Source organism: Barbus barbus (assembly GCF_936440315.1).
Source record: "Barbus barbus genome assembly, chromosome: 39".
NCBI classification, from domain to species: domain Eukaryota; kingdom Metazoa; phylum Chordata; class Actinopteri; order Cypriniformes; family Cyprinidae; genus Barbus; species Barbus barbus.
Window position 1 is genome coordinate 10,044,108 of NC_136717.1, and position 17,241 is coordinate 10,061,348.

General features: G+C 37.7%; 1 protein-coding gene across 1 annotated transcript in view; it reads left to right on the forward strand.

The window, feature by feature from the left end:
- Positions 1-9,968, forward strand: part of LOC306858437 (transcription initiation factor TFIID subunit 3-like) — a 47,321-nt gene extending 37,353 nt beyond the window's left edge. Inside the window, exons 4-7 of the mRNA XM_079398989.1 lie at positions 5,231-5,310; positions 7,771-8,026; positions 8,698-8,804; positions 9,417-9,968. Coding sequence (XP_079255115.1) covers positions 5,231-5,310; positions 7,771-8,026; positions 8,698-8,804; positions 9,417-9,531 — 558 coding nt within the window. The 3' untranslated portion in view covers positions 9,532-9,968. The remainder of the gene's footprint in view (positions 1-5,230; positions 5,311-7,770; positions 8,027-8,697; positions 8,805-9,416) is intronic.
- The last annotated feature ends 7,273 nt before the right edge of the window (positions 9,969-17,241 follow it).

Sequence of the window (17,241 nt, forward strand, 5' to 3'; positions counted from 1 at the left end):
TTTTTACTTAAAGTCTGTGTTTTCCATTGATTTTTTTTCTTCTGCATTCTCTATTTTATGATTTCGTACAAATTCACCAAAAATGGTGAAATTAATTTCAATATGAATCTCCATATGTTATTGTTTATCACCCATCCTTGTTGTATAGAAAGGTATTGTTGAAATCAGCCAAATCTAATTTCAGATTATATATTGTTACAGAACAACCAGTCAGTAATTACACTGATTTTTTTCAGTCTTTTAAGCCTTACACTACGTTGTTACTCCAAACACTAGTGACGTGATGCAAAAAGTAAATAGAAACCATTATAATCAGTGAATTTTTTTTTTTTTTTTTTTTTTTGTCTAACCTGGATGTGGCGTGATGAGTCATCAACAGTTGCCCCTATCTGTTTCTGACATACTCCACGTGCGCTACTTCTGACAACAGGATAAATGGATTTGGATTGTCCAGTGCAGTAGACAGTCTCTAGCCGTTTGCGGAAATCCTATTAGTAATGTTGGGTATTCCGTGATGGCCAAGATATACTCTGTGCTTCTGCGTTGTGCCATCATCTGTGACTCTTGAAGACATTTCAGGGATGACATGAATGCCATAACTACATGAAATATTTTCAAAATCCAGAGATCAGGGTCATTAGTATGAATAGCAAAGGTAAAAGATGAACATGGGCATTGAATTTACCCCCGTTTATTTTAAAAATTGCGTGTAAATGCATTCAATGGGGTTTTGATTCAAGTTCTATCGTACAACCTGAGAAGAGTCTCCTCACACTCTCTAATCTCCACCCTTACTGAACACGGACTCTTTGCTAAACGGCACAAAAAGGACCTTTGTATCATATTTAATTGTATTGTGTTTTATGGTATTACGCTCTTGTAAAATTTTGAGTGTTCCTTTTTCACTTTTTTGTTATCGGTTCTTTAGCTCATAGCGCTTTTAAAGAGCGACGCTGGTCTTCAGGTCATGCTAGCTACAGCACTTTACATCCATTTAGAAGCTGATTAATCAATTTACGCGATCCTGCAGCCATTTATGTTGGGTGCACGTACAGTACGTGTTTGAATGAGCGGGCCTAGTCGTGATAGGAGTAGGTTAAGTAGGACAGGGCACTTTTAGGGAGAAAGACATTGCTGCCACCTCCTCAACCACTTAAAGACTAATTAACATAAGCAGATAGTACTATCTCGTCCTGCTATTGTGGGTCACCCTGAGTGTGTTCACACACGTTTCGCTCTTACAGACGCGCACACACACACACGTGTACACGGGCCTTATCATCTAGACACATGGCCTTAGCTCCTTCCTTAGGGAGGTTGAAAGGTCTGTACTCGCTCGTGTGTTGGACGGCTGTTCCCCATTGCCAGACTGTGGTTAGAAAACACAGGTGTCGTCCTTCCGAATGGGAGATATCGCAATCTGAAGTTATTTGCATTTTAAACTTTAACGACTGTTAAAAACCTAAAATCTGCATTGTACCTTGCAGTGTTTTGTTGCTACTTACTGCAAGTCCCACTGCTAAATTATTTACTAAACTACATACAATATATTTTATATTTAATTGCTTTTTAATATAATTTTACTTAAAACTGTTTTCATTTGTTAACAGTAAATTCAGCCTGAAAACAGAACTGACATTATTTACTTTTTTTTTTTTTTTTTACATGTTAGAAGTCAAAATTAAACAACTTGCTCTGCCTCAGAAAGACTTTGAATTTTTGGATGACGTCACAAGTCCCTCTTACTTGCCCCACCCCAATTGTCGACCAACCATCTCTCTTTATTCTGGTTGAGATTTTTCATCGCTGACAAGTTAAGTCAAAGAAGAAACTAATTACAAGCAATAAGACAAAAAACTACAGTATAACAAATAAATAAGAAATGCTGCATACATTGTATAAAGTAATCAAATGTATAAAAACATTGCATATTCTTCACTGTGATATATTTCTTATTAAAGTTACAAAAGTGATTTAGTCAAGAGCAGTGAACGATTAACTCTCTTTTGTTGTTTGATTAACATGAATGACAGACAGCAGGAATATTAGACTGCTGTCACTTTAAGAGCTGCCCCGGATACTGTTAAACATGTTTTCTTTCTCAGCTGTTTGCTTTCAATTAAGACCTAAATTACTGTGTTTACACGAAAAAGACAGGCATTTTGAAACATACATGTGTGTATTTAACTCTTCAAGGCCCATAAACGGGCAGAAATATCTCTGTTTAATAGTCCCGTGCTCTATGAGCACCGTCTTTAGACAGTGCATGCATACAGTGAAATTAGTTCCCTTTTGCTGCTGATTGCGTTTCAGTGGCTTAAAAACACTTGTTTTAAACCGCAATGCTTAAAAACAACTGCAAACGATGCGTTTTTGTGACCACGTAGCACAGCAACGTCATGTAAGCGTGTAACCACAATCGAGATGATGGTCCAAAATCTCAGCCGGTTGACAAATTCTTACTGGTATATCGCTCACCCCTACTTTCTGTACAATAAACTATTTAGTTACTGTGTTGGGTTACCATTTGAGTCCAAAGTAAAATCTGGGTCCTGATGCAAAACCACTTTTTAGAATCTGTTTATTGTCTTTGTATTATTTTGTGCTACCAACTCTTCATTTCATCACATTCAATTCAGACTGCAAAGTCACATCTCAGAGAAAATATAATTTATTTTGCCGTGGCGCAGCAGATTAAGCAGTGCCACTGTTGAATAGCCGAGCAGGAAACACCGGTACAAGGTGAAACAAGTTTGTTTTGCCTCCTCTCTCTGAGGAGTTTTCCATAGATTAACACGGCAGTCATTGTGTCGAGTCCAGCGTTAACTCAAGAGCTCCTCTAATCAACTGAAGTACAAACTGCTGATAAATCTTTTATGGCAGTTTAGAGTTGCAGCCCTTGTTATAGCCCCAGTATAGTGTAACCCGTATATAGGGGTGCTTTCCCAAGCACGTATCGCTAGAAGAGACGTGTGATAGTCATGGTTATAACGCTTCATAAAAGCCATCCGTCTGGGACGATCGGATCTGAAAGCGAATCGGAGAAGGAGAATTGCGAGCGTAGGCATACCTCCAGACATTTTTTGTTTTTTTGGCGCCACTCGCTAGGTTTGTTCATGCATATATGCTAATGCAGCGGCTAACATGGCTTCTCACGCTCCTATTCTCTCCAAATGATGCAACCTGCCAGCCATCCTCTCAATTCTGCTGATACTTACGTTCCCCTCTTTCCATAGAAAAAAGGACGTTAAAAACAGAGAGAAAGAGAGAGGATGGGATGGCAGACAGAGAGAGTGAGCGAGACACAGGGAGGAGTCTCCAAATCCACAAAGGTTTTGTAATGAATGCGCGGCGCAACAATAAAAACAAAAACATTAAAGGGAGAAAAGACATGTTTCTGTGTTAAACAATTAGTGCAGCGGCATTATGGGAGATCTGGGCGGACAAAAGCAGCACAGCGGCAGGGGTTCTCCCCAACACAAACGCACAAAGAGCACCTCACTCTCGTTAAGCCTCGGAAAAACCCCCGAGACACACACTACACCGGTCTCCTCCGCCAGCGCCGCGTTATCCGTCCCAACGCTATCATCTCCTCCATCTCTCATGCGCTTTGTTCTGTTCATCATCCCATTCTGCTGTTTTTATCTCGGTTCTGGGGTCTGTTCGTGCCCCTCTCTCCGTTCCTCCCCGGCTCCATGGCCTCAGACAGGACAGACTACTGCCAGCATCAGAGGTGTGTGTACATAAAGGGCTTTTCAGGAGGACTGACCCTGGTGCTAGCTAAACTGGATTAGCAGGACACTATGTTGTCCATCTGCCGTGCTAAGTCTGAGGTGAAGCCGTTTGGTCTTGTCCACATTTGTACCTGATTTGTAGTTTAATATCTGGCTCACAATTATGTCGTCACTGCAAGTTTTGGAAAAGCAACCCTGTTTTCCTTGTAGTCATTCCATGTGTATGAGGAAAACTGGATTAATCCTTCTACTCCAAACCCGTGATGGTTGAGAGGGTGATAACCGTAGCGCTGACTTGGTGATTTGTCGCTGTGAAAAAAATCTTTACGAACATTTTAACCTGTTTGGTTTTCAGGAAACTGTTGTCAACTGAGATGTCATGTTTTACGCACGTGATTAGTTGTTTGGTTCTTTACACATTCTTTAGATTCAGTGAAAATTCTTTTGTCACTACCTGAATTTTTCAGTACTGAATTTAGCTTTAAAAAGCATTGTCTTTCCTATGCAGGATTAAGCCCTCAGAAGAGGAGTGACCACTGCATGTAACCTAGTTAAAGACAGTTATGTATTCATCAGGCCAATGTTTTGAAATGTAGGGGATTTTGTATTTTTTTTTATTGTAGTTTATTCTTTTAAAACCCGATATTGAAGCATATTGATTCATTTTTATTGTACATTGTGTTGTTGCCTGATTTTGCAAAAAAGCATGTCAAATTTCCATGCACAGCTTTAATTGGAATGAAAAAAATGAAAAAAAAAAACTGGCAAAACAGAATGGATTAATTACATTTGACTGGTATATTAGTTATCATGAGATAATTATTGGTCATTTGTATAGCATCAGTGAATCCCAATTTAACAGACTACAGCATCAAAGAAACCTTAAATAAAGCTGGGTGATAAATTAATATCGATATTTATAAAAAAAAATAATACAAATAAAATATATCTATAATAATATTTTTTAATGAATTTCTATATGGATTACATTTTAAAATATTCAGTTTTACTTTAATTTCATGTGATAGCATTTTTATGATATGTGTTAAATCAAAATACAAAAAAAGAGATCTGTGCTATTATTTTTTAAAATTAATATTGATTACATTTTAGAAGATTTGTTAAATTGTCAGCAATTTAGAAATAATACATTTCATTCGGTTGCATTTTTACGATCATTTTGTATTAAATCAAAATACAGAATCAAAAAGAACAAAAAAAGATTTTGGGGAAAAAAATGAAATGGGTTCTTAATTTAAAAGGTGGCTTACTCTGTGTTATTATGTTTACATTCTCAAGGTCTAATGTGGAATTTCCTTTCCTTTGTGCAGTAAATATTCTGATTAATGTCAAATGATATTTAAAAAAAAATTGTGGTAATATTTTTTGCCACATAGCCTATCCCTAAGCTTAATAATTCAATAATGACTTGACCCGAGTTTATATATACATAAATATATTTATATTTATATTCCAAATTATTTCTGTCTGTTTAGGCTGATGTTTTTCCCGCTGTCCCACCGTCTCCTGTCATACCCCGACTGACCCTCAGAGTGGGCGCTGGACAAGACAAGATGTAAGTACTTCACACACACACACACACACACACACACACGAAGGGTTGAGAGTATCAAGCAGCTCTCTGTGTGGTCAGAGTCTCTGAGTCTGTGTACAGGTGTGAGTTTCAGGCTTTGGGTCTTGTGACCAGTCCCAGACGGCCCATGAGGTCTTTGAGGGGGGCAAACACACACACATCATGGCCCCCTCCTGCAACACTCCTATCAATAGCGCCAGTGTTCACACCACTTAACCCCCTCACACACACACAGCGCCATACTACAGGTAAGGCGATTACTGATTCCTGAACGTCTACATGTGACTGATGTTGCTTTAATGGCCAGTGTGATTTAGACTCTGTAAAGTACAGCGTCTGCAGTGTTTTGACTGTGCTTTTGAATTTCTTCCTCACCTCTTCATTTCCACCTGCATGTAGGACAGGAAACATTAGTGTTTACGTCTGTGTGCGTGTCTGTTTGTACAGGAAGGCCTTTATTCTCAGCTTGGGAGTGTGTGTTGTGCTTCTGATGTTGCCTGTGTTGTGCTCTTTTCTTGCACCTGTAGTCTAGTGTGTAGAAAAACACAATCAGCAGTGCTTTCAAGAGGAAAATGTGTTTTTATGTCTGTCCCTGTGTTTTGCTTCGTTTACATAAGCATAAAGTTTTAGATGTTGCTTATGTTTATAATGAAAGACATTAGGGATGCACAGTATTTCAGTGATGAAAGTAAAAGATAAAAGAGTATTTATATCAGCTATAACCAAAAATAATGATCAAAAAAAAGTGTACATTTTTGTAAGATCTCAACAGAAGCTCCTTTGATGCACGTGGTAACATTGGCACAGGTGACCTTTGATCTGTGAAAGGTTGTGAGGTCACATCCTGGACAGGGCATACCCCACACCATCTTTACCCCGAGAGGGAGCCCTGTGCATGGTTGTGTGTGTGTGTGTGTGTGTGTGTCAGTCAGATGAAGCATAAATAATGAGTGTCTGTGGGTGTAATCGGAGCTGACCGTTTGACACGCCCTTCTCAGGGTCAATACCACAGCAAACGCCGCTGTCCACTCTCTCCGAGCCTGTCAATCAACCTGCTACTCAGCAAAATCAGGGTTTAATCAGTTTGTCTGGCAGCATTTAAAAGACGAACCGTTCTCTATTGCCAGATTAAAATTATTAAGGATCCTCAATATATTGGTGAAAATATCAGCTGACATTGAAAGCAGATAATTTAAGAACTGTTTACAGTATTCAGACAAAAGCACGCAAACAGGCAAAAGTATAGCATCAAAAAATAGATAAAACGTATGTTGTTTACTCATATTCTTTTAGAGATTTGGTGTGATTTTTTTTTTTTTTTGTTTTTTTTTAAATACATAGTAATACTTACATATTCATAATGTTTTGATGTAGATTTTTTTTTTAATTGGTTGACTGATTTATTCACAATCAAACAGAAACAGACAAGCTAATTTATAATGCTGACCATTATATATAATACTGGCCATTATAATGGTTTTTAGCCATAGGAAAATGATATTGCATGATATAACCCTTTTTTTTTATTTAAAAACAGTAACAAAAATAATTACAATACCAGTTTTTGTATAAATGCACATGCAACAAATTACTCAAATGTGAGGGAAAAAAACAACAGTAGCACTTTATTTTAAGAACCAATTCTCACTATTAACTAGCATGCATGTTACTACCAAATTGGCTGTTTGTTAGTACTTATAAATAACATATTAATGCCTTATTCTGTGTGATCACATTTTAGATCCCTTAATTCTATTCCATATCTAAACTTTACAAATACCTTACTATTAATAAGCAGCATATTAAGAGTATTAAGGCATATTAATAGTCATATTAAAGGGGTCATATGATGCGATTTCAAGTTTTCCTCTCTCTTTGGAGTGTTACAAGCTGTTTGTGCATAGATAAGATCCCTGAAGTTGCAAAGACTAAAGTCTCAAAACCAAAGAGATATTCTTTATCAAAGTTAAGACTCTGCCACGCCCCCCTAAAACGGCTCGTTCAAACATGCCCCCATATCTTGACGTCAAGATGTGGAAATATTTGCATAATGCAGCCCAAATGTTCACGCAAAGAAAGAAGGCTTGGTTTCAGTAACCGAAGAAGTGTTGATGAAGTCATGTCAGGGAGATGCTGTGTGTCCCTAGGTGAAAGCAAAAGCACTTTATTTGGCCTTCCGAAATTAGATGCAATTAGGAATCAATAATGTGTTTTTTGAACAGTAAAACATGTCAACATATTCTGTTACACCAAATAATGATCTTTAAAAAAGCATGATATGACCCCTTTAAGTCATAGTTAATAGTGAGAATTAAAGTTTGACCTTAATTTCATGTAAAACAAACAGTAGTACAATAAACTATTCATTCAAAGACATAAATACAATGTTTATGGTTTGTAACCGTCCTTCCTTTCCTCTGTTTCTCTCTCTTTCTTCACCAGTGTGATCAGTAAGGTGGTCCCAGATTCAGAACCCACCCCTCCACCACCACGGACCCCAGTGGTCAGGGCCAGTCCAGCAGCACGGATGCGTTCCCTTCCTGCTCCTCCTCCACCTGTCCTGGCTCCTGTAGCACCTCCACCCCGCCCTCCTCCCGTCCTGCTCCCTCCACCCCCAGCCGCCCCCATTCAGCCGCCACCCAGCCAGGCCAAAGCGCGGGGGTGCAGCGTTGTCACAGAGACCGTCAGTGCATACGTGGTGAGTCTCACATATACACACAGAAATGAATACCTGCATTGTGTTCATTATATTATTACAAATATATTATGTTCATATTATACATTATAATTTCATATATTTAATATTTACATTAATTTATTATTAATATCACAAAATAGTTACGATTTACAGTTGCAGTCAAGCAAATATACAGTATATTATGTCAATATACAGTTCTACAGATGTGTATCGGCTTCATTATTCAATATTTTAAATGTTATGCACTAAACTACAAATTTGTTTAGACATTTGTACACATTATTTGACTGAATTAGATGTATACAAACATGCATTTAATAATTGAGGCATAAGTAACATCGAATATATAATACATGTATAAGACGTATTGCATATATTTAATTCTATATTTAAATTTGTGTGATGTGTTTTTTTCTAGCTAAAATTCCTAAGTGTTTTCTTAAGTGCTCTTAAGTCAAAAATAACATTTTAAAGCTGAGGTTTCATTAAAAACAGGAAACTGTTTTGAAAACAGGAAGCCGTTTTAATGGTTTGAATGGCGCAGTGGGACCTCAGACTCGAAATGATATAGGATATGACGTATTTAATAGTATAGCACTTGCTTTTACTTCTCTTTTCGACCAGCGCCGCATTAAGTTTGTTTGATTGATTCTTGTGTTTGTTCATCACAGATTCGGGATGAATGGGGCAATCAGATCTGGATTTGTCCAGGATGTAATAAACCTGATGACGGCAGTCCCATGATCGGATGCGACGAGTGTGACGACTGGTATCACTGGTAAAAACCTTTTTTCAGCTTCTCTTACATTACATAATAATCACTATTTTTATCCCTCTCTCCAGCGATGTCAACACCAAACGCTTTTGTTTGGTTGTTTTTAAGACCTTTTGGACTAATATAAGACCAAACTTTTGGTTTGACATACTAGCACAAAATGCAGTGTGTTTTGATTATAATTAAAGTTACAAGGCTTCTATATTTTACACTAATTCTCTTTCATGTAATTTTAAGAGCCACACACACCTCAAACAAAGTGAATAAGAGGAAGTGCCAATCAAAAAAAACCCAAACTGAGCCTAGATTGCCTGGCAGTACTGTAAAGCTTTTTGGGAATCATCTTTTTCATGCGCTTCGCTTAAAGATCAAAAATACACAAACGCACACAGAACAAATTATGTCTCTTTCAAGATAAAAGGAGATATATTGATGGTGAGAACGATCAAGTATTTTTATATATAAAATATGTGCCTTCTCCATTTTTAATTTATGTAGAATTAAATAAAAAATACAAACTTGGCACATAAGTTGTGTTGTTCATCATACTGATCGATATCATTCAGGTTTAACTTGTCACTGAGACTCATCTATCTCTCTTTCTGTCTCTTTCAGGCCCTGTGTGGGTATTTTAGCCGCCCCTCCAGAGGACCAGTCGTGGTACTGTGTGAAATGCGCTGGCAAGAAGAAAGAAAAGACAACAAAAAAAAGGAAACGCAAAGCGCACTGACCCACATTTCTTTTTCTCTCGTCTCTGTCTTCATCTGTTTTCGCCTTAATTCATTTCCAACTCTGTTTTGCCTCGTTTGTTTGTTTTGTTTAGTTTTTTCCCCACCCAGCCCTTCTTTTAACTTGGTTAACTTAACTCAGTGTCCAGTATCATAATGTATTTTTTAAAATGAAAATTTCAAATGTGTATATGTTACTTTTTTATGTGGAGAATCGTATAGTATGTCTATATGATCTTTGTATCGAGCTCATGATTGTTCAGTAGATGTGTTGAAATGAACCTCTCAGTTTGCCCTCATTAAAGGTTGTTCCATGTATGTGAGAAAAAGCATTCTGTACTATAATCTGCCTTTTAATATCGTTCTTCTGATTGATTTTGACTGGAGGTGCAGTTTCATTTTACTATGGATTTAATTAAAAGTTGCTTTTTCACATCTTATTGTTTTGTTGTCTTGCCGTTTGTTTGGGTATAGATAGACTACTCACTCAGATTCTAAAAAAAAAAAAAAACAACTATGAAAAAATGCTAAATCAGTGATTGTGAATGCACGAGTTTCATAAGCCAAAATTATAAATATATTTTATTATTTGGTATATGAAGTATCAATTATGCATTGAAATGTTTATACAAAACACAATGAAAAAACAACAAACAGATAACCAGCAATGGCATTGTTTATTCAAATATGATGATACTTTGTGCATACAAATCCCCACAAGGTCAAGTGGTCCAGAAAAGTATTTGGACACCTCAGTCACAGATAAAAGTTTAACAAGTAAGAAGTATTTATTTCAAGGAAAGACAAAAGACATTTTCACATAAGGATGTTTTTAGTGATAAAGAATTGTGACACTTTCTCCCTGTCAAAACTTTAGAGGAATGTGTTTATTGTTAATGTGAAAAGCTAGAATTGAGGTTGTAACGACACCTGTGTGAACTTGAGTGTAACGGACTTAAAAAATGCCAATTTTTTTAAGCATCATTTGTTTGCCAGTTATATTGATAAATTAAAGTATACAGCTACATTAGTGTAGTTCGAACAACTACCCTAATGTATTTCTGGCATATAAAGAACAGTATGGTATTACGTTATTTCGAATTGAGGCGTTTTATGAGTCATTCACTCATTCGATTCTTTCAAAAGCAATTGATTCACTCACGAATGTTGTTCGGATCGCAGCCGCTGATTCTGCTTTGGCATTGTTTGAACTGTTTTCGTTAAACCAGACAAAATAACTGGCAAATGTTGTGTCTAAAATGTAAGTTACTCAGTATTAACTTCTTGTTTATTCAACTGTTGGTTAAAAGCACACACACACTTTTTACGAATATCAACACGACCTGTTTCACGTTTGAAAACCAGTGTCCAAATACTTTAGATTTAGTTTCGTTATTTAAAACATACGAATGTCTTTTGTGGTGTTTGTTTGTGTTATTTCTTTTAAAATAGCCCAAATGCCTCTTGGTTTAGCCCTATGCAAACATTAAGAAATTTTCGAAGTGTCGAAATAAATTTTAGGGCAAGATAGGCTATTTTGAGCAATGAAATAACAAGGGCAAATGTTATAATTTCATTAATATACTACTAAAGTCAGTGCATTTACATCTTCTACACATATGAAAGGTAGCCTACAACAGGGTAAAAATACTCTTCTTATCAGTCTGTTCCTTTGTAGTTCTGCCAATATGAGTAGTATTTAGCTCCCACACAGCAGCTTTGAAGTAAGTATTCCACCTGATGCGGACTGAACTCATTTAAAATCTCCTCAAATATCCCCTCACTACCTGTCATTTCTGCTAATCGCACAGATACGGCTGGCTAAATGAGCCTTTACCGTGGCTTGATCATTTCTTAATGTTAGCGCTTATCACAGAAAACTGAGGCCTTTATTGTTGCATTGTTATTGGTTTCAAAGCAGAAATGATGGTTCTGATGCAGCAGGGAGCAGTTAGCGGTGGACTGGATGGTGATAAGAAATGCTTTCCACATGTAGACTGGTATCCAGAGCTGCCTGTTAAACGAGTGTGTATCTACAGACAATAGCTGTGAGCTCTGAGCACCGTCTATAACAAAAACACCCATTTGAAACGTCCACATGCCTTTAACGCAACAAAGATGAGCGGGAAGGTCATGATATGCGTAAAAGTAATGGACAATAATATGGATTTGTGATGCTATAACCAAAAATCAATTATAACTAATCTCATACAGTGGCTTTTTTTGTGAACTTTGCTAGTCTTTTGAGTTGAGTTTTAAAACTTTTATAGAGTTATTTATCTGGTAGTATAGCCTATCGTTATTAGTATAGGTTATGTCACCCTTAAAGTATGAATGCCATTTAATTAGGAAACAAAATATCAGTCCAGGTGGCGTTTGCAAGCATCTAGCCCTACTATTTAGAGCATCACTTTTATAAGCCATTTTATTATCAACTTTTAAGCAACTAGTATGTGATTTTGAAGGAATGTATAAAGTCAGTTCCCCTCAAGCTCATGAAGCTGCATGAAAGCCGTGTGATTTAAATACGATTTTAACATGTATATTATGATATATTTGTATATCAGGTGGTTTAAGTTGGTCAGGGAAATCAATTCATCAAGCCGTTCATAAAGCACTTCATTGGCATTATTTACATGCATGTCTGAATGCTCTACTGAGTGACATTAGTTTTTGCAGATTAGAAGATAAAGGTCACTCACAGCTTCCCCAAAGGTCAGAGGTCACACGGAGATGGACATACAGCAGTTTCCTCTAAAGGTGAGAAGAAAACAAAAAACAAAGCACTTCACGGCAGACTGGTTAATACGATAATATACACAGATCTATTGATAATTGAGTTTTGTTATGAATTTGAAATGGGATTGCACTTTCTTGTCCGTGCTTTATTAATATATGTTTGTTCTGTTATATCTGAAGCTTGCTGAAAAACACAGGCAAAAAAGTGCATGCTGCATTTTAAGCAGTTTGACTTTTTCCTCAGTAAATATCTGAACAGCCCTCCCTTAAAGTATTCATTTACATGACTAAATTAACACAAGGACTTATTTGTATTTTAAATATCTTGTTTTATAAGTGCATGTTGGCTTTTATTTGTTTTTATTTGAACTTGTTTTAGGCCTAAATCAATAATTCTAACACTATTTCTTACTTTTCCACAAAAGTATTTTTATATCACACTTTTTGGCCTTCGACTGGTCTTGCGGTTGGACTAATGGTTTTGTTTTCATCTATCTTCTGAAAAACTGTATGGCTGTATTTATGAGTGTTACAGTCTACTTAAGCAGCTGCCTTATTAACTTTGAATGAACTAACACTGGCAGTGTCAGTGAGATCAAATCTATAAAATACATCTGAATAAATAAGCAAACTCTAGAATTTCTAGTTTCTCTAGAGTTTTATTATAGATCTATAACGTATGTTGCCCTTTTACTTGACAAATTTAGACGCTACACTGATAAACTGTTCATTTGCAAGTAAAATTTATATACGCAAATTAACGCAGTCCAGCTTTTCGGGTGTTAAAATAACATATGCAAACACACAAATAACAAATATTCCACACTAAAATAGCCACTACTACCCCCAACACTAATGTAAAATAATGATGATGATGATGATGATGAAGATGATGATACCAAATCACGTCGCCCTCTGTTGGTAAACTTTATTAAACAATTCAGCTGTTTGTGAGAAACAGCAACAGACACATTAACTTTATCTATAATTTACATCAACTGTATCTATAATTTGAAAAACAAAGTAATTAATGCAAAATACCCGTTTAACCCTCAGAGACCCTGCGTTGGCATTTGTGCTATTTTCTTGTGCATTAAGCCACTTTCTGTTCATGTCAAAGCAACCCGTGCATTTATTAGGCTATACGGCGAATAATATGGTGACTTACCGATTGTGTAAATATTATAGAATTATTATTTTTTTTTTTCAAGAACTAAACATGAAAAAATATTACAGGCTCAATATTTGGAAAAATACGATTTAGTAAAAAAAAAAAAAAAGCATTAGTTAAGGGTGTAAACCAAACTGTATTTTTACAGTGGGTCAATGCCACACCAATTGGCCCGAAACTATGGGTGTAATCTCATTTGCTTTCATTAAAGCTTGCAGTAGGCCATCAATGCTATCAAGCCACAATGTTAAAGGGATTTTATCAGTCTGTTTGAAACATTGCACATTTAAACAATAAAAAAAGATTGTGGTATAGAGTATCACAGATACGCATCACGGGATAAAATACAGTTGTTAATTCACTTGAAAGTTCCTTTCATTTCATATGGCCTGTTTTTCCATACATTGCACCTTTTGGCGATTAACCCCTCTTATAAAAGAAAGCATTCATATTGTACTGGTTAAAGGCATTGCCATATAAAAGGACGTTCATCAAAAGAATCATCAGAGGCCTTGAAGTTTCTCCCTTGCGATCTGTAAGATTGTGAACAGAACTTTTAAGGTTCCTTTTTGAATTCAGAAAGTGCCACACAGATGAGAGTTTTTCTTTTGTATGTGTTTGCTGCATACTTTTTGTGAGAGTGAAATTGTGATTTATCGGAGGCACTGTAAGCTACACTCGGAGCTTATCTTCCTTTTACGCAAAGGTAGCGCATTTCTTTATCAATTGTTTTGAAACGACAAGCTTCAAAAGCAATTAAGGACGTGATATGACACCAACGCAGAGGAATTTCGAATACATTTTAATTCGAATATTTATTTATTTCCAGTTTCTCCTCAGCCCGAAGCTCCTTGTGCAATTAAAGAGGGTGCGCGCGTGATGTTTGAATAGCCTGATCAATAGCCCGAACACTGGCGCGCGCGCGCGTGGATTTAACATAATCAGCCTCGTGGGCGTCACGCGAACTTCCAGCGTGAAGGTGCAGCGCGGAGATAGGTAATTATTTCACCAAAGGCACTAATGAACGCTCTATCTGACTTCCACAACTCGCATCGCGTTCTGCCCTTACGCCATTTATTATAAACTTTCTCCTTCTGATGAGGAAAGAAGAGAAAGAATAAACAAAACGAATCTGGGAGGGGATTCATAGTGCACATCGTAAAAGGGTGTGGGGCATCATGATTTGTTGCCATAAACTGTTTAAGTGCCAAGTTTAACAAGCTTTTCTCGATGAACATTCCAAGAAACATATCTGAACAGGTGAATATTTACCACATCCTGTTTAGTATGCAAGCGTGAATGGAGACCGGGGCCAGTTGTCCCTTTTTTACTCCATTGATTATTTCTCAAGGTTTATTCTTTCAGAAATAAATAAATAAAATAAACACAGCTTATGAAACCTCGCTGAAAATATCACACCATGTTTTGACATATTGTAACAACTTGCCTCGATCTGAAAAAATACACTTGTCCTGACAACACAGTTCAACCTTTCAATTAAAATCTACCTTCATGATATAGCTGTCTGAATGTAAACCAGTGTAATTTTTGTGCATTCACTTGATTGCCCAACAGCTATGACAAAAATATAATGATTTTGGGGTGTTAGGCTTGAGAATAAAATTCACAATAAATTAATTTTTAATAAAATTCTTGAGATTTAACCTTGTGGAAACTTTCCTAATGTGACAACTAGCCATGATCTCCTCTATATGAATGACAAGCGAACAGATAGGCTATAGCCACTTAAGAATGAATGAATGAATGAATGAATGAATGAATGAATGTAATTATCATGTGCATTCGTTCCATGGAGTTTTGTCGCATGACACCGGAGTGCACCTTTTCTGTCTATTCGGTTTTCCCGGCATGCTTCCCAGTCATTCAATATGCATTCTTCATCCTGAAAGGGTGGAATAGATTGTCGATATAAAATGTCAAAATAAAACGCTAGCGCGCCTCGCGCTCTCTGTAGTATTTAGATTGAAAGTAAAGCCATTTTTCTCCTTGCGCATTAGAGAGGGGAGGGAGTGATAGAGAGGGGGGAGGTATAGCATAAAGACACCTACACGAGGCCATGCATCTCCTTTGATCAGAAAGGGCAGTTGCGTCATCAGATGCTGATGTTGGGGAGAGCGCGCGCACGCGCTCGGCGAGGAGAAAAGAACGGGAAAGTGTCATCATAAACGCGCGCTGTGTCGGGGAATGACTTTGTGACGACCTTTGTTGCAAATGGGCTGCAGACATGGAAATGGCTTAGCGCTATCGCCGTCTCCCAGGCAACCATCAGGGTCCCCATCTCTCGCGGAGAAATGAGTTATGAAAAGGCTGGAGTGAAGCAGGGATTAAACATGATCCTGGGGACAGGGTGTCAATCAAAAAAGCCAACTCACAAACCGCGCTCCTTTTTTCCCCACTACAAAATTGTATTTTGAAACGCAGCATATATTTACTGCCAAAGGTGCCACTGTCTATTTTATATTTATTTAAGGCCGATAATGAATCGGTGCTTTAGTGCGCCTATAAAGATGGGGAGGTTGTGCTTTTAAAATCCGTTATCGGAGAGGATTTAGCTCGGCGCAGTGCTCACAGGCAATGGGTATTTTTCAATTACCCAGATTAATTGCACTGCATAAATTAGAATACAAGGAAAGTGAATGGAGATCAAAGTTGTTGATGAATCTGAGACATGGTGGAAGCTGAACCGGCGGACAATGTGAATGTATTATGCGAGGTTGTCAGATTTGTGTTTATCGCGAACATTTAGAAATTGGACGCGATGTGGTATGGACCTTGTTTATGGTAGACGCCATTTTTATTATTACGCGACTGAAAACGAGGCTGTGAGGGACAGGGACCAATTTCAGCTCGCTCAGTATTAGGCCTGCTTTGACGTCGATCGTTCTGCGATTTTTTTTTTTTTAAATAATAAAAATATTCAATGGACAGAATCTCTGGAAATGAAAATTAAACGTGAGCTAAGACCTATACTAAACGTCTGACAGTCTGCAAATGTCCACCGCAGCCAGTTTGTATTCGCGTCAATTGGTTTCGCGTCTAAGTTGACTAAAGCGCCAGAGATACCAAATCAACATGATCTTAATTGTATTCATAACGTCAATGTGTCGCGAATATAAGAGAAAGAGCCGTTGTTTGTCTAACCTAATTTCACCGGCTGGAGCTAAACTGGACCGTTTAGAGTGGAGATGAGGGAGGGGGCGTTCTTCAAATTGGCTTGACCCGGCGCTATTTGATATTTGGCTCTTTGACACTCATTTAAAGGCGCGCGGCAGCAAAGCAGAACGCGGACAAGCCCGGTTTGAAACCGGATCCGCGCGCGCGCGGGGGGATCTGGAGAACACGATAGCCGGGGGCTCGCGCTCTCCAAAGGCTCTCTGGTCATCTTAGACCGACTCGCTCGAGCCTGCAGCGCCAGCGCGTCGCCAGGCGGCGTGTAAACGGTAAATGTTCGCTATTTGTTCCAAAGATTGCAATGAAAATCAAGTCTGCCTCCTCTTCTCTCAGGCTTCTTATTCTCCGCTTTCTCTCACACACTCGAGATACCAACAAATAGCCTTGAGTAAGAGGCTTAAAGACCCCTTCTCCCCCCACACAATACTTAAATGAATTCATCAAGCGAGTACAGGCGACATTAAGAGAGAAGAGACGGAGAAAAGGAGAAATATTGGTATTTATTGAATCGTTAAAGGCAAGATACCGGACACCTTTAGACAAAAGCCTTCTCGGAGTGGCCTCTGAACTGCTCACATTAACCCCCCCAAAAACACGAAATTCCAGATGA